Source organism: Alternaria hordeiaustralica (genome assembly GCF_023758085.1).
Source record: "Alternaria hordeiaustralica strain BMP 2776 chromosome Unknown scaffold_22, whole genome shotgun sequence".
Lineage (NCBI taxonomy): Eukaryota > Fungi > Ascomycota > Dothideomycetes > Pleosporales > Pleosporaceae > Alternaria > Alternaria hordeiaustralica.
This window is the reverse complement of record NW_026056794.1, coordinates 489,708-512,215: the sequence shown is the minus strand read 5'-3', so window position 1 is coordinate 512,215 and position 22,508 is coordinate 489,708. Positions and strand designations below refer to the sequence as shown.

The 22,508-nt window shown below is 49.2% G+C and overlaps 8 protein-coding genes across 8 annotated transcripts; 4 read left to right on the top strand and 4 right to left on the bottom strand.

The window, feature by feature from the left end:
* Positions 1-4,093: 4,093 nt before the first annotated feature.
* On the bottom strand, positions 4,094-5,904 carry J4E84_008634 (uncharacterized protein; the record flags this gene model as incomplete). The annotated part of the gene is made up of 2 exons (XM_049391204.1): positions 4,094-5,251; positions 5,452-5,904. The coding sequence occupies 2 exons, from the start codon at positions 5,902-5,904 to the stop codon at positions 4,094-4,096; spliced, it is 1,611 nt and encodes a 536-aa protein (XP_049241236.1).
* Positions 5,905-7,048: 1,144 nt separating this feature from the next.
* On the top strand, positions 7,049-8,350 carry J4E84_008633 (uncharacterized protein; the record flags this gene model as incomplete). Its single annotated transcript, XM_049391203.1, has 1 exon — positions 7,049-8,350. One exon carries the CDS (start codon positions 7,049-7,051, stop codon positions 8,348-8,350), a length of 1,302 nt encoding a protein of 433 aa, XP_049241235.1.
* An 832-nt stretch (positions 8,351-9,182) lies between these two features.
* Positions 9,183-10,487, top strand: J4E84_008632 (uncharacterized protein; the record flags this gene model as incomplete). Its single annotated transcript, XM_049391202.1, has 2 exons — positions 9,183-9,258; positions 9,559-10,487. The coding sequence occupies 2 exons, from the start codon at positions 9,183-9,185 to the stop codon at positions 10,485-10,487; spliced, it is 1,005 nt and encodes a 334-aa protein (XP_049241234.1).
* Positions 10,488-10,594: 107 nt separating this feature from the next.
* J4E84_008631 (uncharacterized protein) lies at positions 10,595-11,511 on the bottom strand (the record flags this gene model as incomplete). Its single annotated transcript, XM_049391201.1, has 4 exons — positions 10,595-10,749; positions 10,812-11,102; positions 11,157-11,234; positions 11,373-11,511. 4 exons carry the CDS (start codon positions 11,509-11,511, stop codon positions 10,595-10,597), a joined length of 663 nt encoding a protein of 220 aa, XP_049241233.1.
* Positions 11,512-12,865: 1,354 nt separating this feature from the next.
* On the top strand, positions 12,866-13,729 carry J4E84_008630 (uncharacterized protein; the record flags this gene model as incomplete). The annotated part of the gene is made up of 1 exon (XM_049391200.1): positions 12,866-13,729. The coding sequence occupies one exon, from the start codon at positions 12,866-12,868 to the stop codon at positions 13,727-13,729; it is 864 nt and encodes a 287-aa protein (XP_049241232.1).
* Positions 13,730-17,130: 3,401 nt separating this feature from the next.
* On the bottom strand, positions 17,131-18,349 carry J4E84_008629 (uncharacterized protein; the record flags this gene model as incomplete). The annotated part of the gene is made up of 2 exons (XM_049391199.1): positions 17,131-17,600; positions 17,680-18,349. The coding sequence occupies 2 exons, from the start codon at positions 18,347-18,349 to the stop codon at positions 17,131-17,133; spliced, it is 1,140 nt and encodes a 379-aa protein (XP_049241231.1).
* A 1,856-nt stretch (positions 18,350-20,205) lies between these two features.
* J4E84_008628 (uncharacterized protein) lies at positions 20,206-21,378 on the top strand (the record flags this gene model as incomplete). Its single annotated transcript, XM_049391198.1, has 1 exon — positions 20,206-21,378. One exon carries the CDS (start codon positions 20,206-20,208, stop codon positions 21,376-21,378), a length of 1,173 nt encoding a protein of 390 aa, XP_049241230.1.
* An 82-nt stretch (positions 21,379-21,460) lies between these two features.
* J4E84_008627 (uncharacterized protein) lies at positions 21,461-22,189 on the bottom strand (the record flags this gene model as incomplete). The annotated part of the gene is made up of 2 exons (XM_049391197.1): positions 21,461-22,121; positions 22,167-22,189. The coding sequence occupies 2 exons, from the start codon at positions 22,187-22,189 to the stop codon at positions 21,461-21,463; spliced, it is 684 nt and encodes a 227-aa protein (XP_049241229.1).
* Between the last annotated feature and the right edge of the window lie 319 nt (positions 22,190-22,508).

The following is a 22,508-nucleotide window of genomic DNA, read 5'->3' as shown; positions in this document are numbered from 1 at the left end:
TAAGCTAAACCTTTTTAAAATTAATAACTATATACTATTATAAGTTAGAATAGCCTATAATAGCTTAGTATAAAGAAGACTTATCTTTTTAAAACTATTCTTTATTATATTATTAAAGATACGCTTTTACTTAGCTACGCAAACTTAATTAAAAGCTAAAACTAACTTCTTAAAGTAACTAGAAGTAAAGAGGTAAACTAAAGACGTAGTAGACTAATAATAATAAGTTTTTCTATTATAAAGAAAAAGCTTCTTTATATAAAGATAATATTACTTATTAGAAGTTAGAATAGCCTATAATAGCCTAGAATAGCTACTTACTTTTTAATAATCTTCTTAAAAGCTATAGCTATCTTTAGAAGTTTATTAGTAAAGCTCTAAATTTCTTAAGTAGTATAATTATAAATAGATTTAATCTACTAAGCTAGAGCTAGAACTTTAGTACTATTAGTATTAGTAAAAAGTATAATTTAGGCGCTCTAATTATTAACTTAATAGAGTAGGTTATAGTTATAGATAGTAATAGTACTTTAATTAATCTTCTATAGAAAATTACTAATAGTATAATTAAAGTAACTATTACTTAATTCTACTTAAGAAGACTATATAATAAGTTAGTATAGGTTATAATAGCCTATTATAGAGTATTATAACTTACTATATAGTAATCTTAGTTAAGAATCTAGTACCTAAGGTACTTAGACTAATAGTAAGTTTTACTATTTATAATATAGAACTAGCTACTTAGAAGACTAATATACTTAGTATATTTTAGAATCTTTTTTTTATTTAGTAGGTAAATAAAGTAATAGCTAACTTTTTTAAAGTACTTAACACTACTAGTAGAGAAGAATATAATATAGTAGTAATAAAAGTTTACAGCCTACTTACTATATTTTATAAAAGTATTTAAAATATTAGTAAAGTTTATAGTAGGCTATTCTAGACTATAATAGCCTTAGATAAGTCTTCTAGAGGCTAGATAAAGTAGAGTTATTAAAAGTAAGCGTAAACGTAAGTAGAATAAATAGTATAATATAGATAGTTGTCTACTAGTATTATATTAGCTTAGTTATATCTTAGTAACTTATAATACTTTATAATAGCCTATAATAGGCTATTATAGGCTATTTAGGCTACTAGTAGAAAATCTTAAGATTAGAAGTACTTACTTAATTATTATTAGTTAGTATAGAAGTAATAATTAAGAAATTTAAAAGATCTTAATATAATACTACTAAGACGCTAGCTACTAGCATAAGTAGTAGTATTTACTATAATATTCTATTATTATCTATTTTAGTAGTAAGTAAGAAAATTACTAAGTAAAAGTAAAAGTAAGTTTAAAAAATAACTTTCTTATAAGATAGTGTATTTTATATTTACTAACATACGTTTTAATTACTAAATAATAATAATTTATAAGATAGCTTACTTTAGTTTAGAATAACTTATTTTACTTAACTCTAGAAGATTAGAGCTAAGAAAAGAGATATTATTAGAAACTTATATTCTAGATAGTTAGACAACGTTATATAACTTAACCTAGCGCAAGTATAAGTAGATCTAGAGAATTATTACTTAGAAGGTAATAATTTATCTATTCTTACTAGATAATATACTATTACTCTGCTATCTCTTATATTCTATATTAATTAGTAGTTACTTATCTAATATTAAGCTTATAAGTAACTTAGCGCTAAAGTTTTTAACACTATTTAGTATTCTTTATAGTATAGTAAATTAAAGCTTTTTAAATTACTACTAATACTATTATATACTACTTTTTATACTTTATAAGTATTAGTAAATACTATAAAGCTTAAAAAATTATATACTAAGTATAAGTAGAAGTATAGCTAAATCTAAGTATAATTTTATACTATTTTTAGCTTAAATCTTATAGTAACTTTATTTAAACTACTTTATTATAAGTAATATATTAGTAGAGCGTTTAGAAGACTAGTATTATACTTTTCTAGCTATTAAAATAATATATTTTAGAGAATTTAGGTAGGTAAAGTAGTTAAGAAGATAGTTATAATTATAATTATAAGGCTTAGAAGTTGCTATTATAATAATACTTTACCTAATTAGGCCTAGTTTTCTACTAGCGTAGAAAAAACCACGCTAGGCACCCGTACTAGGGGGGGGACTGTACCTCTTCGCACCTCGTCAGCCTCGAATCCCCACGCCCAGCTTGGCTGCGACGATGGGAATGCATGGCAACGGCGATGAAGGCCTCTTTGAGGTCTACGATGGTTACACCCATTACTCCCCCAACGCTTGACTCTGGCCCGTCTTCGATTCATTGTCGCGTTGACGCGCGTTGGCTCCAGGCTCGGAAGGAGCTAGGTGAAACGCCGCGTCCTACCTCTTGGAGCGTAGCCCTCCCGCGTCATTGTGTCCAGCTGCTGCCGCTCCAACATCGTTGGCTGGCCTCTCAGCTTCCAGACAGCTGCAGCTGCAGCACTGCGCGTCCGGTTGCTCTGGGACCTATCTGCCTAAGCTCATTGACTACAGCACGCTTCTGCACTTGCCACGCTTACTGGTGGAAGTCTCGAACGACGTCTTATCGCGACGATGAAGCCGCAGCTTCCTCATCCATCGCAACGTCATCGACACTCTATCTTGGATCCGCCCTCCCCGCCCGCGCGGCTTGGTGTACTAGCAATGCCCCGCCATTGATCCGAGTATTGCAATTCTTCCGACTTGATATCAGATGCAGAGTGAGAAGGGCAGCTGCCGTCCTACAAGACACGGCTATGTTTCATATTGAGCGACAAGACCGTTGCGTATACGAGGTTGCTGCAAGATCCTCGAATAGCATGTCGATGTGACAGTACCCCGCGATATCTATACTATACAGATCGCTTGTCATCGTCTATCTTACAAACTAACACGCCTCCCTCCTATGAACAACGGTCCGACGGCTCTACGATTCACTCTCGAGGGCAGAGGCTTGCACCGAGGCATGACGACAGCCCTCCATGGTGATCCAGCGGGATCCCTGGAATAACGGCTGCGCAAAAGTAACAACGTAAAGTATGTTGCTTTGCAAGAGTGTCAATGCCCACTAAATCTCCGACCCTTAGTCTTCTACAGCAACCCCACGATTACTCTTCATACCTCAAATTCATCTTCGGTCACTCGCTACCCGTACGCGTCAGCTTCTTCACGTCCAACTCTTGTCAGCGCAAAACGTTACAGTCTCGCGTGTCATAGTTTCAGATACCCGCCGCCGGGAACAACCTTCAACCGAAACGCACCCGTTTCTCGGCTAGGCACACCCGCGCTCAGGTTGGAAAAGCAAACAGCCGCGCGCACCACTGCCGTTGATGCCGTGCAGGGCTGACGGTTTCTGAGGCGGGAGAAGCAAAACACAACGTCTCGGAGCTAACTGTGCCTGAAACTATAATGTATTGCGCTTCGCGATCTTGAATTCCAGACTGGCAGTGCTAGTGAACAATGTTATCGTCTTGCTACATGTAGACAGACTTTGGATATAGCTGGGCGATCTTAAGGCTTCGCATAGAATGCGAAGATTAGTATGCATAACCAGATCCGTATCGGTACAATGATCCACCGTCCACTCCGCCGCCTATGAATAGTATCACTGGCTGTGCAAAACTATCTTTACCAGCACTTCCCAGCTCCAATCCTCGTATCGCTCACTCCAACATCACGAATGTGTATTATAATCTCACCAAGCAATAAGTCTTATCAAGTAGCGCTATGCTTACACCTCTGCACGTACCCATCTAGATCCCTACCTAACGTACCTGCGTTAGCGAGCTGGGTAGTACAAAAAGTGGATTTACGGTTTTCATTAGCCTCATCTTAGAGATACGAGAAGTATCGTACAGTAGTTTCTCAACAAACATTTCGATGATGGGTAAAGGGGTTCAGGAGAATCGACGTGTTGGGGTTTTCCACGGGTTTCTGCTTCGAACTAATGGGAGGGGATATTTCCGGCACGACTGGCACGGTAGTTGCAATAGAACTACATGCTCCGCGTCTCGACGCCAAGAATGCTAATGACCTAACGTCAATGCAGGCTCCAAGTGTTTGGCATATCCCGTGAACGAGGTGCTCAAACAGCTTTCTCATCGGAGCCTCCCCATCCAAAGTCAATCCGACACCAGGCTCCTTCTCCTCGCTTGCGCACGCCCTGGATTTCCATCCCTACCAGCCTGGCCACTTTCTCTCTGTTCACCCACTCCGCCACCGCATGGCCCGTCTCGTTCGGGTTCAAACGCCAGGCTTCTTTGTCCCTGTTGTCTCTAAGCCAGCGGAGTAATTGCACAGGCACGATACCTGCGGGCATATTCTGCAGACTCTGATTGTCGCTTGGGATCCAGCCTTGGAAAAAGTTGATATATGTTATGCGGCGCCAGGCATCATTCCAGTCTGGGCCTGGGATACCGTTCTGCGTGCTCCATTCTTCTGTGTTTCCGTTTATGTCTGTTGGCGTGCGACCGGGGTGCGATGTGAGGGCTTTGAGCCAGTTGCAGCCTTCTAGGTCTAGCCATTGCAGCGAGTATGTGTCTTTTGAGAATCGGCGGAGGATGTTGGTGGCTTCGTGCCAGTCGTCATCGAGGTCGGAGTAGAAGTGCGACCCGCCCAGTGATACGCTCGTGTGCTTTGAGATCATAGATGTGGTGTTTGCGTTTGGTGTCATCGAAGGCCGTGGCCAGTGCGCGAGCGAAAGGTGTGTGATCTTGTTGAGGTTGGGCGAGATACGCAGTAAGTCAGGCCATGAAGCCCATTGCCCAGGTTTCGCAAGGGAAAGCCGGCTCAGGTTGCTGAAGTAGGGCATTTGGAGCTTCATTGCTGGTACCAAGGGTGCCGTTGGACTTTCTTGTATTTCCTCTTCCCAGGAGTCGGCGACGTCGTCCGTTACGCGGAGCGAAGCGAGGTCTACAGTTGTTATAGCACTGGAAACGGGACGCTTGACGCATTTTCCTAGATCGGTGATCTTGAAGCGTTCGCTCAAGAGTCCGCTGAGGTCGAGGAATTGCACTTCCTCCCAGCCCGCTGTACCGGTCCCCTCTTCATCCTGGAACAGGATCTTGAGCGACTTGAAGTCCAGACCTCCCTGCCCATATAGTGTGAGATAGCTCAGTAGCGCTTCTTTTAGCGATATCGGTAGTGATGGAATGTAGTGTTGTTCGTACTCGGAGAGTTCCTCCCAATGCTGCGCGAATGTCCGGAGACATTGGTGGACGAGGCTTCGCGGCGGTGGTAGGCGCTGTCATGAGTAAGAAGCCTGAATTGTTAAGCCTGGAAGACTAGATGTGCTAGCACGCCACCTCTCAGGACAAAGAAACTGAATACCTAGGAGCCTACACTGACGCAAGACATTCAAGACTGGATCCTCCTACGCCAATGTAGGCTCCACGGTGTTCAATTTTCCCATCGACTGAGGTGACGCGCTGGGGAGCATCGTACCTTCAATTCCTCGTTTGTGACCCTAGCCAGCGTGGCAAACCTCACGGCGCCCTTCTCTGAATCGGCCTTCTTCTTCCTCGCGTACGCTGGCGCATGCCGACTCGTCTGCAACCAGCTTGTAGGCGCCGCGGGGCCTGGTGGGGGTCTCACACCACCCATGACCCTCCGCGTGCGTGTGTTCGCCTTTGGTTTGGGAGCATTAACTTCGGGTATGTGCAGAATGCGCCGCAGCTCTGGCGGGACGGTACGACTGCTTACTACCGAAGTGAGCTCATCGCGCTGTTCGGGCGTTGCTCTTGGAGCTTGTTCGCGACGCAGCTGCTGGATGCGCTGGTTGACGGTTTGAGGTTCAGACGACGAGGACGAGGATGCGGGGGAGCGCGAACTCTGTAGCGAAGGGTGAACGTAAGATGGTTTTGCTGTTGTGTACGAGGGCGTGTGCTTCTTGGGCATGGCACCGACGACGGTTGCTGCTGCTGCGCGTGGAGCCGGAAGCTGCCTGGTGCTGGCACTGGTACGCTATATGAGTGACTCCAGGGTAAGCGGGGATCAAGGCAGGTGAGTCAAACGACTATGACTGGATCAAAGAAAGGGCTGAGTGCGACAAGCCCTGCAAGAATGTTGATAAAGCAGCGACGATGGGATGGTGACTCAATGCGATGCATGCGCAGATGCCATCAGATGCGGCCATGTTCTGGGCTCGTCATCGCGCCACTTCGGCTGTGGCGCGCGCCAACACGCCTGCGCACGTGTTGGAGCGACTATTGATTTTGACCCGTTAACTGTCGGAAGGAACGTTCGTCCCGTATGCTAGATGGTGGGAAGGAACCGAGCGATCATATAGGCCCTCGCCAATCTAATCGTGATTGCAAAACCAACCGTACGGTGTAGCCAGCCTTGGAAACTTCTCCAAATTGGCACGGGGGAGGCGGAGTTGCCACCGTCTGTCAAGTCGCTGTCACTGTCAACAGTCACGCTAAACACGCGGGAAGCACATAGTTCTGTCCAGACCGTCGCTCCTCACCCTTTTATCTCTCTCCTTCTCCTATCCTCACAAACGAAGAGCAGAAGCTGACACCGTGGTTGTCGCTCACGGCCTCATTCGCTGATACCGCCGAAACCACCGAGGTTGCATGGAATCTTCCATACTTTTTGATCACGGATTCCCCCTATTGACTCGGCATTAATGGGCTTCATTTCTCGTGATCGCGACTACAGGCATGGCAATCTTGCGCGCCCCGTCATCGCCCTGAGTACCACGCACCGACCCACACGCATGCTGGTCTGCTAATTTTATCTTCCTGGTTACTGGTTACTGGTCACTGGTCAGCTACGGCAGATCCTCGTAAGGCAAGATCCGCCGTTTTGGTGGAGCTCAGCTCAGGCCGCTCAAGCCCGCCTCATCTTGAGCGCGCGTCGTCGCTCCTATCTTTTTTTCTCCCTCCACCTTTTCTTGTTTGTCAACCACGACACTGCCACTGACGATGACATGACCTGCCTTCCGGCGTTGCTTTCGTTTCCACTTCCACCCTTCGATTAGCGATGCGATAATACCCTTGGAGCATTTTCACACTCGTTTACAGTCTAGTCGCACATTATGCACTTCTCGCCTTCCCGCCTGGTCATAGGCATCGCCGTCTTCGTCGCCGTTAGCTTCTTCTATACTATCAACTCGATATCCGCACGCGATCCTACCTCCATCTTCTTCAACCCACGCAAAGGCTATGCCCCCCGCTATTCCGCCGTCAGACGCCAGCAGGCCGAGTCCTTCGTCGAGTCCTACAACCCCGCAAACGTAACCAAGGCCGGCCCCGAAAAGCAGCGGAAGTTATGTGTGGGCATATCTTCATACCAGCGCGACGGCGCTCAGTATCTACCAGATGCTGTGGGCTCGTTACTGGAAGGCCTCACGCCTGAAGAGCGACAGGAGATATACCTCATCGTCTTCATACCCCACTCGAACCCCGGGGCACACCCTGCGTACAACGAGGAGTGGCTATCTGGTCTTGCCGACGAGGTCTTGACCTACGGATACGGCTACGACCGCATGCAGTACATTCGGATAATGGAGGCACGAAACAACTATATCGAGAAGGGGTTGTTCGACTACCAATACCTGTTGAACAAATGTACGGAACAATATACACCCTATGTTGCTCTTTTCGAAGACGACACAGTGGCCATGGATGGCTGGTATCACCGTACCCTCAGCGCCATCCACGAAGCCGAGCAACAAGCCGCCTTACAGCGCGCAAAACCCGACTTCCTCTACCTACGCCTCTTCTACACCGAAGAGTTCCTCGGCTGGAACGCCGAGGAGTGGAAGACGTACTTGAAGAACTCAGTCTACGTGGCCCTCGTACCCACGGTCGTCATCCTCTTCCTCCGCTTCGCACAACCCACCACCAAACTCACCCTCGCCCTCATGACCCGCCGCACCTTCTTCGCCATGTACACCACACTCGCCCTCCTCATCCTTATATACTTCGGCCTCGGCCGCATCACCGTCCAGCCCATGGCCGTCGGCGTCCACGAGATGCCGCGCTTCGCCTGCTGCAGTCAAGCCTTCGTCTTCCCCAACGTCAAAGCCGGCGAACTGGTCGAATACTTCAAAGAACGCCATCTCGGATACATGGACGTCATAACAGAGGACTTTGCCAACGAACGCAACGAGCTGAGATATGCAGTCACACCCAGTCTGGTCCAACATGTGGGAAGGAAGAGCTTTCACGGTGACGATGTTGGTCCGATGAGCAAGTGGATGTTGAGTGTGGCGGAGAAGACGTGGAGTTTTGCGTTTGAGAAGTTTGACTGGAGGGCGTTGAGGAGGGAGCATGAAGAGGTTGCGAAGATGAGGAGTGATGCGAGAGATCCGTTTGCTGGTGGGCTGGAGATATAGATGCGGGACTTGAGTAATGATTTCCTATAGATTACTGATATGTTAGATAGAGATATACCCATGAATTTGTCAATGTATTTTGTTTTACTGAATTCCACACTGCTTTTGCCTGTTCTTGTGTATGCATACTATTAGGTTCTTCTTATGATACCTGCCTAAATGACAATATTGTTTGGCTTCGGTGCGCGCACTCGAAGAGAAATTAGATCGGTATTTTTAGGCAAGCTGATCGATTCGGTCTGTTTCAGTACGGAAGGTGTGAGCAAGGATGCTATGCTGAAGAATAAACCAAAACACTTGTCCGAAACGCATGCATTGAAATCGTTCAAGATGATCGGAACGACCTCGTACGTACCTATTTCTGCTGTAGCTGGAGTTAGTTGAGCAATAATGTTGGATTATTGTTGGCCGTGGACTCGTTGTAGTTAGGTACGGTCGGTGGCGGGCCTGTCTTGGCTGCGCGTCAGTGGTGAACCGGGAGGTGGAAATGATGGCCAGTCCGTCAACAAGGCCTTTCTTACTTCTGAGAGGCTCTCAAGTATCCTTCGAGTATGTCTTAATACGTTGTATTCATGCGTGAGCCAGCTTCAGGTCCGGTCCTGCTTGACGCTGAGCCACTGAAGCGTGACTCCCGGTCTGGTCGAGCGCGCAAAAGTACCGAGAATGACACGTCGCATTGTGAACCTAGGCGCTCCTAGGTAAGCTCATTCGTGCGGGGTCGATAAGGGTTCGCCCGTCTCTTCCCCTTTCGCTGCCTCCTTTCCACCTTCTTCGTCCAACCTCTTGCTTCCTCTACCACTCCCAGCCGTCCAATAACCTCAAGAAAACGATCATGTCTTCCAACGAAGCTTCTTCTCATGTTACTGATGAATGCCAGATCGATGTCAAGTTCGAGCACGGCGCCTCTGGTAAGTTCAGTCTCTTCAGCTTTGGCAGCGACGACGTACCTCCACCACGTCCTATAAAAGCTTGGGCAGTGGTGCACAGGGGCTGCACCAATGGCCAAAATCGCCCACAATATTTTCATTGAACTTATCCGATGAAACTCCTACGAATTTAATGGATTCTGCGAATATTGTTTCTAACGATCGATTGCTGGGTGTGGTCGAGGACTTCATCAGACTCTCTCGGTTTTACCGAAGTTCAGTTCTCGACACCTGCCACCAGCCCAGAACATCCTCAAAGGTCTTTACTAACGACTACTCAAGGTCAGAATTGGATCGAGACTGTCTCGTGCATCATCACTGTGCATGATGACGACGAACTCTCTGGTATCGATCTTCCCAACATCTTTCTTATCGACCGCACCAAAGCCACCGATTTCTATGAACAACTCAAGAAGCATGAGAACCCCACCGTACAACAGCTCGTTGGCCTGTTCGATGAACATGGTCTTTTGAGAAACCGACACAAGGAATATTGTGCCAAAAAGGGAGCTGGAGCATGGAGCTCCAAGCTCGACGATGGACGTCTTCTTCTGCTCGATGGGAAGGAGATCCATTATATGGTCCAGGGAGGCACTCTTACGGAGTCAATGCTGCAAGACACAATCAAGATCATCAAAGCACGGGTTGGCGAGTCTTTGTTCACACTCGCTGCCCCTATGAGCGTCTTGTCTTCGGATGCCCTCATCGCCCTGGGTTTCCGATGCGTTTACGGTAGCGAATACTATGCTCTCTCGCCGGACGAAGATCGTTCCTCTCGTTCCTCGGCTGCAGCCAACGACTCCACCCCCGAGCCCTCACAGCCACCCCGTATGACTCCAGAGCTGATGGGCTTTCTCCAAGCAGCTATCATGATGCCAGACGATCTATTCTGCGCTGCTCATCTGGAACTCGAGTACGACAACATCGGCACTAATGACCCCAAATGGCGCCAACTCATCTTCGGAAACACAATTCTACATATTGTCGCGACCGCAATGAAGCCGGAGTGTACCGCCTGGATCATTGCTCGCTGCCCCGATCTTTGCTCTGTCGGGAATGCAAGGGGCCATACACCTTTGCAGGCTTTGGAGACTGTTATACAAGAAGAGGGAGCAACAGGTGGTAGCCGAGGCATGCCTTTGCGTAGTCGCAATGCGTCGGGCCGTCTATCTGATGTTGCTAAGCAGACTCTGGCTTTGCTACGTGATTAATCATCCATGTATGTATGCTGGAGTACAAATTGGCGGTTAAAGCAGCGAAGGCTGGACACAGTTGATCGTAGGAGGTATGCCAATATAAAGTCGCTCATTATTCGTATCTACTTCGCCTCCACAGCTGGATTATCACAAGTTTGCGCTGTCTTCTGTTCGCCCTCCACTGGCGTATACTCGGCTCCAATCAGCTTCGCCAGCTCTGAGATATTGGTGTGATCAACCGTGTTTTGCATGCGGTACATGTACTCGCATTCGCCATCTATACATCCTCTCCGTTAGCATTGTAACCGCCAAAGGAGTGATCGAAATCTGACAACTTACCAGCCGATAAAACCACCTCACCACCATTCAATGCCTTTGGTCCCACAGAGTTCACATGCTGCAGGTTTCCCAACGCGCCCTTGATGCCGCCGAAGATTCTTGACATCGTGCTGCCTGCGTTACGCATGTAATCTCGCTGTTCATCACCGGCCTTGCCCTCAGCCAAATTGGATTTGAACTGGAAGAGCTTGTGCAGCCGAAGGCTTGGATCAGTGTAGATGGGGTATTTGGAAGAAGAGTTGGCAGCATAAGTGTCGATGGGCTGGTAGGAGCCGCATCCTATGATGAGAACTGGATACTGTTTGTTAGATGTGTGTGTCACAACTTCGCACGGCTGATGCTTACTCTGCGTATTGGAAGGGAGGTTCGATGGCGGTATAGACTCGCTAATGCAGCGGACATACGCTTGGCAGTTCAAGCACCCTGTCGATGTTAGAATCCTTTACGCATCCTGGTCTTCCACTACCCTTCTAATCGAGATGATGCGAGCGTTGCACATGAACCCTGCGATTGAACAGCACTCACAGAAATGCCGAGTGAACACCAATACAGTCCTCTGACCTTTGACCAGTTCACCTAACGTCTTTGTCTTGCCTTCGCGATCGTATACATCAACTTTGAGCGCTTCCGACAACTCCTCGGCTGTGGGCAGTTTACGTGCGCCAGTCACGTCGGCGGATTCGGGAGCAGCGGCAGCCATCATGTAAGGCTTTGCATATAATGGTGGGTCTATCTCGAGTTTCTGTGGCGGTTGGCAGCGCGTTGTTTGCCGTCTATGGTCATCCCTTGGTCTTAGTGATGACGATTGCGGGTGACGGGAGCGGCATGGCGTTGCGCTAACGACAGCGCTAGGACCGGTGCGACATAGCGCGACTGCCCTGAGTGAGGCTGCTCGGAGGGAGCTCTTGCTGTTTTTCTCTTGTTCAATCGCACCACATCACGTCGTTGCGAAACAGAACGACTCCTTGTGAAAACACAAGGCTTCGCCTACAACACATGCACTGGATTCTATATCGCCGACGGTTTGCTTGCAGCACCGTTCCACGAACTTTGAATTCATCAATTATAGCACGAAACACAGAGAGAGGAAGTTGCGACGAGATTCCAGCCAAAGATGAAAGCGCACGAGGCTCGATGCCATTGTCCGCAAAGCTTAGCAGGACTTGCCTTTGGCGACTAGGATCTGGACTACCACTTGCACACACCGACTGTGCCAGCTCAGCCTCGCCCTCCAGCACGTTCCAAATCGCGGCCTCCGAGGAATGCGACAACAACGGAGCGCTGTTTGTGATGGTCTGAAGCGGAGTGTCCGGACGCGGGGATTTGTTTTCATGGAGACGATCGGCTAGCCGAAAACCACGTCACAAACTCACAAATCTTCCGGCCACATCGTATTCGGCACATGGACCTACCCGGGTAGACAGTACGTGCATCCCAAAAGTGACATCGAGTACAGGTTTACCTTGCAATTTGGTCCTATTTTGTCACCGCTGCTCGGATGACAGCCGAAGCGATCACCTTTCAAGCTTCGTCAAGCTCGATTGACAGGTGCTATTCCAAAGTTGGCTGCTAATAATGGAGCGGCTAGTCGTTAGCTGCCCATCAAGCCTCGCTGGGATGCATCCGAACTATCGAAAAAAAACCCTTGAACCAGGAAACGTTCCTCGTGTTAAGCGCAATATCGTCATATCATGCGACTGAGCCTCGTATTGCGGCGCAACAAGAGCCGAACGTCGTAGAAGTCCCGCTCTCGAGCGAATGAGATCGCAATCGCCTCTCCGAGAGCCTCACGAGAGCCACAACATGGCACCAGGGCTAAGCAAGGACGTGATCAGCTGTTCCTCCTCCGTACATCCGATCACACTCCGTTACTACCGACAGTTAGGATGACATCGTGGTGGCCATGTACATGAAGAATATATAGTCCAGCCATCGCATCTCCAATTGTTTGCATCCTCATCATCCATCGACAGTCAAGAACAATTACCAGCATCTCCTCAACACCCTCTATACATTTCCACTGCACTCAAGACCCAAAAGACATTCTCGCCAACATGCTCGCCAAATCTGCCGCCATCGCGTTAATCCTAGCATCAGCTGCATCAGCATCTCCCACCCTCCGCATGCGCGAGGACAAATGCACAATTGCCTACGACTCGTGCGTCGCCGCAGGAACTGCTGAGGTTATCTGCTCATGCGACCGGACCGCTTGCTACGGTGAAGACGCCGCCCGCATCCGCGAATGGTGCTCATCTCAAATCGCCCTCCTCCCAAAGACGACCTCAACAGCAACTTCAGCAGCGGCCTTCTCTTCCATCTACGGTATCCCCGGCGGCTGCAACCCAGCTCACCCCGGATCGTGCCCCACACCAACCTCTGCCCCAGCTGCCACTTTCTCATCCATCTCTGGCATTCCCGGAGGTTGCAACCCTGCCCACCCAGGATCATGCCCTACCCCATCCGCGGGGTCTCAGCCAGCCGCTGTCCCTACACCAACTGCAGCCCCTTGCCCCGCGGTTACCGGAACCCCAAACTCCAGCCCCAAGCCCGTTGAGGGCAAGACATGGACCGTCTCGAACTTGAGCCGTTACTGCATCGACGGAAACTCGGGCTGCGACTACAACTTCGACTTCACCGCGGATGGCAAGACCGAGCACTGCACTGTTATCCGCATGCCGGGCTCCAACGCTGCTACCGAGAGCTGGTCCAGCCAGTCATGCGGTACTGACTTGACCGTCTCTTGGGGATACACCGCGCAGCCTGCGCCCGCATTCGCTGTTATCACTGTCAGCAAGTGCAGTGAGCTTGCTTGGTTCGGCGTTTCTGATGTCAATGGCGGAAAGGTTTCTCCTAGCAGCCCCTTCGGTTCTGGTGACTTTGGCACTCTTCCTGCCTCGCCTGTTTACACTTACTACTAGAGCGATTTGATGTATGATTGATGAGACGGAAATAATGGATTTCACGAAATGGGTGGACTGAGATTAATGTAATGACTTTTATGCAGCAATATACCATGAGAATAATGGAGAATAATTGTAGAGCTCATACATTCTTTACCTCTGTTCTTCGCATGTTCAAGTTGCGCCATCTTCACCACGAAAGGGCGGAGCATTGCTGACTTATTGGAAAATCAATGGGCAAGTGGCCGAATAGATCATTCTCCATTACTTAATATGCTATCACACCAATGTGTACTCGTCTCCCTCGTTGCATTTCCAAATTGAGTACAAATAACCTGGCTGAGTACCTAAATCAGGGTGAATTTCCCCGGACCGAAGTTCTACAGAGCAAATTCCTACCACAGTGAAACGATCCCCTCCGCAAGGTCTCAAAACGACAAAACCTGGACACCCCTTGATCGAACAGATTTCATCACCTATGAGCGGTTGCTTTACGTATCCAATGGAACCATCCTCCGTTAAAAAGAGATGTTTGGTGTTGACAAGATAAGTTTGGTTACGTAATTCGTCAAGAATGTGAGTCCCACTTGCCGGACCCATTTCTCTACCTTCGCGTATATATTCATCGTAGGTTTCTAGATGCTCCTCGACGCTATGGTTGTACTCCTGATCATGATAATCCTCGTGCGCAAAATCGGGCCGATGCTCTTGAGTCAAGATAACACTTAAGAGACGCTCACGAGAGCAGTATGGCACGTGCTTCTGTATTTCCATGAGTCTCTCATCAAGTGCGAGATATCTTTCAAGATCTTCGTCTCTCCAGTTAGCCGACTGGTAGCTGAATTCTAGTGCGAACACAGTGGATATGGTGTCGATACGTATAACTCTTACCCTCAGTTCGAGAGGATTTTTAGATTCCAGCCAAGAATGGTACTGAGAAGCATGATGAAAGCCAGTAGTAGATCGTATGAGAAGTGGTGTTGTGACTGGTGCTTTCCATTCCGGAACCCACGAAGGCAAAGGCTTGAGCAGGCGTTCGTCGCTTTTCTCTCGGTCACAGTATGCAAGGATATCAAGCGACAATGAATCTCGAATGATGGACGTGGCAGCTCTGACAAGTGTCTGTTCATAAGGGGCATCATAGTCTGGTTCCATAGATTTAGAACCATCTCTCAAGGGCTGTAGCCCTAGAAATGCATACACTGAGTCTTTCAGATCTGTCGTTTGTAGTAACGGCGAGACTGTGGAAAGTAGCCAAGTGAGAGGAATGGTTCCGCCGAAGCTACCCCAACTATCATGCTCTGCACACCAGCTGCGGTGCATTATGTAGAGCGACTGATAGCGTCGTATCAAGGTGACGTCTTGGACTGGCATTCTTGGAAGTATCGCAAAAGATGATGGGAAACGAAGCTGCGTTTCAGAGTTGCTTTCAGACGGAGCAAGCATGGCTGTCCAGCATATCAAAAACAGGACCAAAAAAGGTAAGGTCAAGTCTCCGAGCAGGAAAAGTGCGTGATTCGGGAGCACAATCTCTTGGAAGACCCATGCACGAGAGAACCATTCGCTCTTCAAGAGTTGGAGTATCGCCACAACGTCTCCGAGGCCATTTTCGTGAATTTGTCCTTCGATGCTCACACGTATATCAAAATTGCATTTGCGAACCTCAAGCGAAGAGCGGACCATTTCGACAAGGGCGAGAGTTGATTTGTTGAGTTTGGGGCCGACACCCAGCCACGCCAGGACTCTTTGCCCTCTGCGATAGATATCACCCATCATTTTGACTTGATGATTGCGCTCCTGCGTGCTAGACTGATTGATGTTGATTTGATCGATCCACAGATATCCAGTCTTGCATTCCGCCGAGAGATAAGGCAGCGCTTTAGCGAGGTTGTCGTTGATGCGTATCGTTCGACCATCTCGCAGACGTAGAACGTTTCTGCGTGTATCCGGACCCCAGACATACGAGACGGTCTCGAAGTACGGCGCAATGTCCAGTGTTGTATGTTCGATGTCGTACTGCCATTCGTCCGAGCCTATCTTCTCGACTTTGAATAGGCGTACTTCGTCTTCTTCTTTGAGAGCTCGATAGGTGTAGGCGGGTAGTGTGGAGTTATCTTGTTGGGCGCGTGCAAGGCTGGCTCTGGTTACCTGCCTGTCACCTGCAATCGGTGTGATTTTGCGACGTTTGGCAGGTGGCTTAGAACCCTCCATTTCGGTGTTTCTTCGCACCAAGACTCGAAGTTAGTTTGTGCGGGCGAGATTGAGATAAAGGAAAGTACTCAGGTGGGAGCGCGGTGCGACTGAGATGATATGGGGCGGACAGCACAGCCCCGCTGCACACTCGCCCACCGATCATGCAGCAGCGCACCATCTCTCGCTCAGCTCTCGTCGCATGAGTTCTGCTACCACGCCCTCTTGATGTGCGAGTGAGTGCGCGCCATTAAAACAACATTGCGCAAAAACTGATTCTACTGCCCTGCGCATAGTGGCGCGTATCATTCATTGCGTCAGGCACGCGCAAGGTGTCCACAATCTGTCTTACAGCAACCACAACATTCCAGATCCATCGCTCACACCGTATGGCGAGCGCCAATGCCACGAGCTTGCAGCAAAGTTTCCGTACCACGGCGAAGTTGAGCTCGTGGTCACTTCACCGCTACGACGAACCATTCGTACCGCATCATTAGGATTCGAGCCAGAAGTGGCCCGGGGCGTCCAAGTCATCGCCTTACCCTCGTTGCAAGAAGCGAGCAACTTGCCTTGCGACACTGGAAGCGATGTCGAAACTCTTCAGAAAGAGTTTGAGAACACCGTAGCGGACTTCGGCCTCGTAGAAGAGGGCTGGCAAGTGAAAGTAGGCAGATGGACCATCAAATCTTGATCCAGCATTCCAACAACCATCAGTGTAGGGTAGGCTTACCAAGTATGGCAGACTGACGCATCACTCACGAGTGCTTCACTTCTCGCTAGAGCCGAAAGCGCTCGGCAATGGCTTCGAGACAGGCCGGAGAACAACATTGTTGTGGTCTCGCATGGTTGCTTCTTACACTTCCTGACCGATGACTGGAAGGGCTCACTGAGCGCACAAGGTTTGCAGTCACTTAATCGCTGCATTAATTTGACGATTGCTGATCATCTACGACTAGCCACCGGATGGTCGAACGCGGAGTTTCGTTCATATGAGCTTTTGAGGGATGGCGGCAGCACCCTACTAAGGGAGACAGCAGAATCAAAGGAGAGGAGAGGAGTGGCAGCATACGATGATGAGAGCGAAGAGGAGAGGCTGCTGGAGAGAAAGAAGACGATTGACACCTGGTTAACTTGGGGCATTGTCAGTGGTTGAATCGTGGGGTATGATAAGATGGTATGGTATATCGAAAGAACAGCACGCGTATCCGCGTCCAACACCGAAAATGTCTTCACGCCTCCATCTGCCCTTTAACATCTTCCCACCACTTCCCAACCACTCCTGCCCTCTCACCATCTCTCGCCTTGATCTCGCAGGGGAACGGCAAGGGTCCCCCGATGACATGCGGTGTCCATTGGTCCGGCCCAATCTCTATTCCGTCTTTCTTCCCAAGATCGAAATTCTTGACCAAATTCCCACAGAATACCAACAATTCTGCCTCCGCAAGGTCCTGGCCAGGACATACTCTCTTGCCCCTCCCAAAGATATGATGGCCCTTCAGGCGTGGATGTTCGGTAAGTGGAGACTTGAAATTGGGGGACGAGGGGTCGAGCCAGCGGGAGGGGTCGTAGACGGAGGGAGGGGAAGAGGAGTAGGTGGTGGGGTTTTGAGACATGGCAATGTCGAGGACGTGGACGACAGCGCCGCGGGGAAAGTGGTAGCCGGAGTGGGTGTAGTTCTTCGAGAGTAGGCGAGGGACGCCTGAAGACTGGTCAGCTTCATGCTGTATGGATTCTGGGACAGATCGAAATTTAGGATACAGAGGGAAGAAGGAACTTACCGAGTGGAACAGTACTCTTCCATCTCACACATTCCTTGATAGCTGCCCTCAAGATCGGTAACTGGGGACTGTGCTTCAAGTCCACCATCTCATCCTTCCCAACTACCTCATCGATCTGCTGGCGTACTTTCTCCTGCCATTCCGGATGCAGAATCATAGCCATGACGAACAGCGTCGCCGGTCCGCCAATAGTATAGATCGCGACAGTGCAGAGCATGCCGACTGCAGCGATGGCCTCTTCCTCATCGGCGAAAAGAAGGTCGGTATCGGAGCCAATAGCTTTGGTAGCTAAGCTCGCGGTGGTGTAGTCCGATGGATCTTTCGATGCTTTTGCCACCTCGAACACATCTTTCCACAAGGCTGCTTCTCTTTCTCGACGTTCCCGTACTCCACGCTGACCCGGCGCCATCCACTCAGGAAAGTATCTCAGAAACGGCATGAGGTTTGGTATGGGTCCAGAGGGGCCGAGTTGGGAGATGAAGTCGCCGGCGTTAGTCATGTGCTCTACTGCGCGATCGGCGGTGTCGTACGCGAGGCGAGAGCTGATTCTGGCGCAGAAGAGGTGGGTAAGGGTGAAGAAGTCGTGTGGAGTTTGAGAGAGCTCGTGCATAAAGCGCTTCATCTCAAGCTGGATGTGACCGTAGTATCGGTTCTTGGCTGCCCGTGTCATCATTGCGTTTGCGAACTTCTTTTGACGATGGAAGTGATCTATAAATTGGAGGTCAATAGCAGGCTCATACGCGAGTCTTGGGAATGCCAGACGTACCTGTGTACCCCAGTAGAGGCAAGTACAAGAAGTCTTGCGTCACCCCTGGAAAAGATCCTATGTCTGCCCTTGCCGAGCTCAGTTCCGCATTCTTGACCATCAAATCTTGCGCAACGTCTTCTCTCGCGACCCAGATATGTGTTTCGCCACCCAGCGTGCACGAGAATAGTCCGTCATATTGCTTGCTGAACTTGTGCATTGAAGTCCAAGCCTGCATGCGATCGACATCGTGGACGCGACCCAAGTAAGGAAGTGTTGAACGCGGACCTGGAAGAGCTTTGAGGCCCGATCCAAAGGGCGGAAGTTCGCATGTGAAGTAGTGAAAGCAATGGTATGTAACAAAGAGAAAAAGAAGTATAAGGAGGGTGCGAAGTACAGACAGGAAGACTTGATATCCAGAAGTAGAGAACGAATAGGCTGTATGATCTATCGTAGCGTTAACGGACTGGAGGATGGTCGCTGCGTCTGGCAGCTGCATGTTTGGTGCAGAGTTGCCCATGTCGACTGTGGCAGTATCTCGAACTTGGGGTTGGAATTCGCACCTTCATCGCTCGACGATGCAAATGTCCATATATACACTCGAAGCGACATAGTAAAGCCACTTCCACAGGTGTGGTCAGCAACCATCAGCCTAAGCTTTTTTTGGAACACGGTCACCGATCATGTGGCTGCTCACACATTCTCCCTCGCAACTCATTCATATTAGATATACTCAATCAGTTTGAGGGCCGATTCAGTTGCGTAAAGAGTAGTGAATAGTGAGGACATTCGTACACTGCAAGAATAAAAGTAGCAAAGTAGGGGGGTCAGCTCAAATGACGTTCCACGCTCTCAGGTTGAGCATGCGCATAATATCCTCATCGGTAAGGGAAGTATATCGGTTCCCGTAAAAGCTTGATACATGCGTGCTGCGACCGTGCGTACTGTATAAGCACCGATGCATCTTCTTCTTCTAACGTGGAACTTCCTGATTCACCGTATTACTAGGGCCCATGACGAATTAGGAATTATGTTCGCATGTGCTGTCATCATCTTCTACACTGTTGCCGGTTTCGGGATCGGTCCAGTCACCAGAGTCGCCATCAGTGGTGCCTTCCTCTTCCTGGGAGTCAGCGTACATGCCGTGTGCGATATGATTGGATGTGCTAACGTTGCGTGGACCGAGTCTAGAGTCAAACTGATATCGTAGACGATTCTGCTTGGATGGAATTACGCGCCGGAGCTGCGAGGTCGTTAGCGATGTCTGAAGTGATACTGCCATACCAGCCATTCGCTGTATATGATGCAGCGCGTCCGTGAGAGTTTGTCCACACATGCCGCTGATCTTTTATCAGTCTTGGCATGAGTTAGATAGCATGGCAGGTATCAGAAAGCTGTCACAACCATAGTATAGTGTAGGGCTTCTGTTACATAGAGCGCGAGAGAGGACGTGGCGCGGAGTTGACGCGTTTGCGAGGTTTCTGCTTGGCCCAAACCTCGGCACATGCACCTGGGCAATGACCCTGAGCTAGGCCCGATTGGTCATTCCCCAAATCACGACAATTGCGCGTAACTGCAACGCGTCCTCAACACCAACGTTGTTAACTTTCTAGCATTCGAGAAGTGTATATGGCATGAAGGACTGCACACGTCCGAACATGTGGCGGTCTTCATCATGCTCCACTTACCCCACATCGGTTAGCGCTACTGCAAATCTCAAATCGTCCTGGCCGCGACTGGACTATTCAAGCTCGAGATAGACCAGGTGTATAGCCACCAGCATGCTTACGCTTCTTCTCTCAATTTTCATTGGCCTCATCGGGTTCTATCTCGGCTTCGTCTTGCTACTCACGATCCCGACTCTACAGGATCACGTCATCTTCCTGCACCGAGTAACCCGAACCTGGAATCAGAATATCAACGTACCCGAGCAATGGGGCTTTCTGCGCAACCAAGTCACACCGTTCCATCTCAAGACGCCAGATGGTGAGACTCTACATGCTTGGCACGTTCTGCCACTGGAGACATACCGCCAACATCAACCCCAACTCCGTGAGGAGCCAGTCGGACTCTGCGAGAAAGTCGAAGACCGAATCTCCTTCCACTTACTGAAAGATCCCACTGCGCAAGTAGTCATCTATCTGCATGGTGCAGCAGGCACACTGGGATCTGGGTGGCGGCCACAAAGTTACAGGGCGATGAGCGCGACATCGACCAACCTCCATGTCCTGGCTATCGACTATCGCGGTTTCGGTACCAGCACTGGGTGGCCTTCGGAATCGGGTCTTCTTACTGATGCGCTTACCTTGCTCAATTTCGTAACCGATACTGCGGGTATACCACCAGAAAGGATTGTGGTCTTCGCCCAATCCATGGGTACTGCCGTAGCTTTATCGCTCACTCATCACTTGGCTTCACAGCCTACTCCTGTCGTTCTAGCGGGAGTCGTCTTAGTCGCCCCATTTGCCGATGTGGAGTCACTTACCAGGACGTACAAGGTTGCTCGCACCCTCCCGCTGCTCTCCCCTCTCGCAATATTTCCACCGCTTATGAACCTGCTGAACCGATTTATCATCACCAAATTTCCATCCAAGGAGAAACTTGCAGCACTCGTTCACCGGCTGGACAGTATCAAAGTCAACGGCAAGCAGCGAAACTATGACATCACGTTAATACACGCCGAAGATGACTACGATATCCCATGGAGTCACTCAGATGTCCTCTTCTGGCACGCTGTTAACGCAATATTTGACTCGTCCTCTTCTATGACCTTCGAAGAGCTAGAAAAGGTGAAACTGAAAGAGAGGACGCCTCTCGGTGCTGGTGGTTGGGAAGTAGGATGGAAAGGGAAGCGTGGGATCATCAGAGAACAGATTATAAAGCATGGTTCTCACGATCGAATCATGAGTTATCCCATTGTCAGCCTGGCTATCTCGAGGGCACTCCATATGTAGGAGAAGAACCGATGGCCATCTGTAATGCATACCCCATCTGCAGCGACTGGATCTCGCCGTGTCGGGCCAAGAGAAACACCAATCAGACGAACGCCTCACCGTTCCAACTCAGTTTGATGGTCTTCGCTTGATCTCGGTTCTCCATTCCTCGGAACACATCAAGGATCATAAGCGAGACACCCTCCTTGCGTGATGTACCGATCTTCAGCTTTCGCCCAACTGTGTGAAGTACCTCTTCCTCATTCGCCCGAAAAGAGCCTGTCCGGTCCTGTGCACTGATATAGACAATCTCTAGCTCGGGCAAGAACATGTCGATGTCGGTGTCTACCACGGAGCTCCACATACTTAACATAAGGTCCCATGAGGGATCTGCGCTGAAGTAATCCACGACGTTGACGGATATAGACGTGAGTAGCGCTCGCTGTGTACTAGTGAGACCGTTCACGAAAGCTCGACCAGATTGCATGTCGTCGAAGTGGAAGACGTTCTTTGTGTACTGGGTGAGAGCTGTTTCTCGGTGTAGCTGACGACATGCAAGACCGATGGTAAAAATACCCGAAACAGATGTCCAGGTACTCTTTTGGGCCACTCCAGGGGTCATGAGATCGGCCAATGCTTTCTCCGGTCGCTGGAGCATACCTGATACGAAGATGATGTTTCCGCCAACAACCAACTCGTAGATACGATTGCGCAGCTCCCCAGGAAGTCGAAGTAGAGGTGACTCGGTCTGGTTGCGAAAGGTGCTACATCTTATTAGTATGATACGGGATTCGATTTTGGTGACTTACATCGCCTCCAACGGGACCGTCATCGCGATTGCTTCAGGTGGCGTCATATCACACTTTTGTTATTAGATTGGGTTAGGAAGGTAGATGAGAGATCTTGTTGCGTACGCCGCGTTTGATTTTATTGACGCTAGCCCAGGACCGTGACTCTTAGGGTTAAGACGCGATGGGTGAGAGAGACAGCCCGACAAACGCTGGACTGGCGCTCAGCGCAGCTTCAACGTTATGTGGTGATACAAACACCGAGTTTGAACAGCCCTACGAGTTGGAATATTCAACGAGCAAATATGGTGCGAAGCCCACGTGGTTGCGGAATGTTATTGTGATACACGGCGCTGTTTGGTT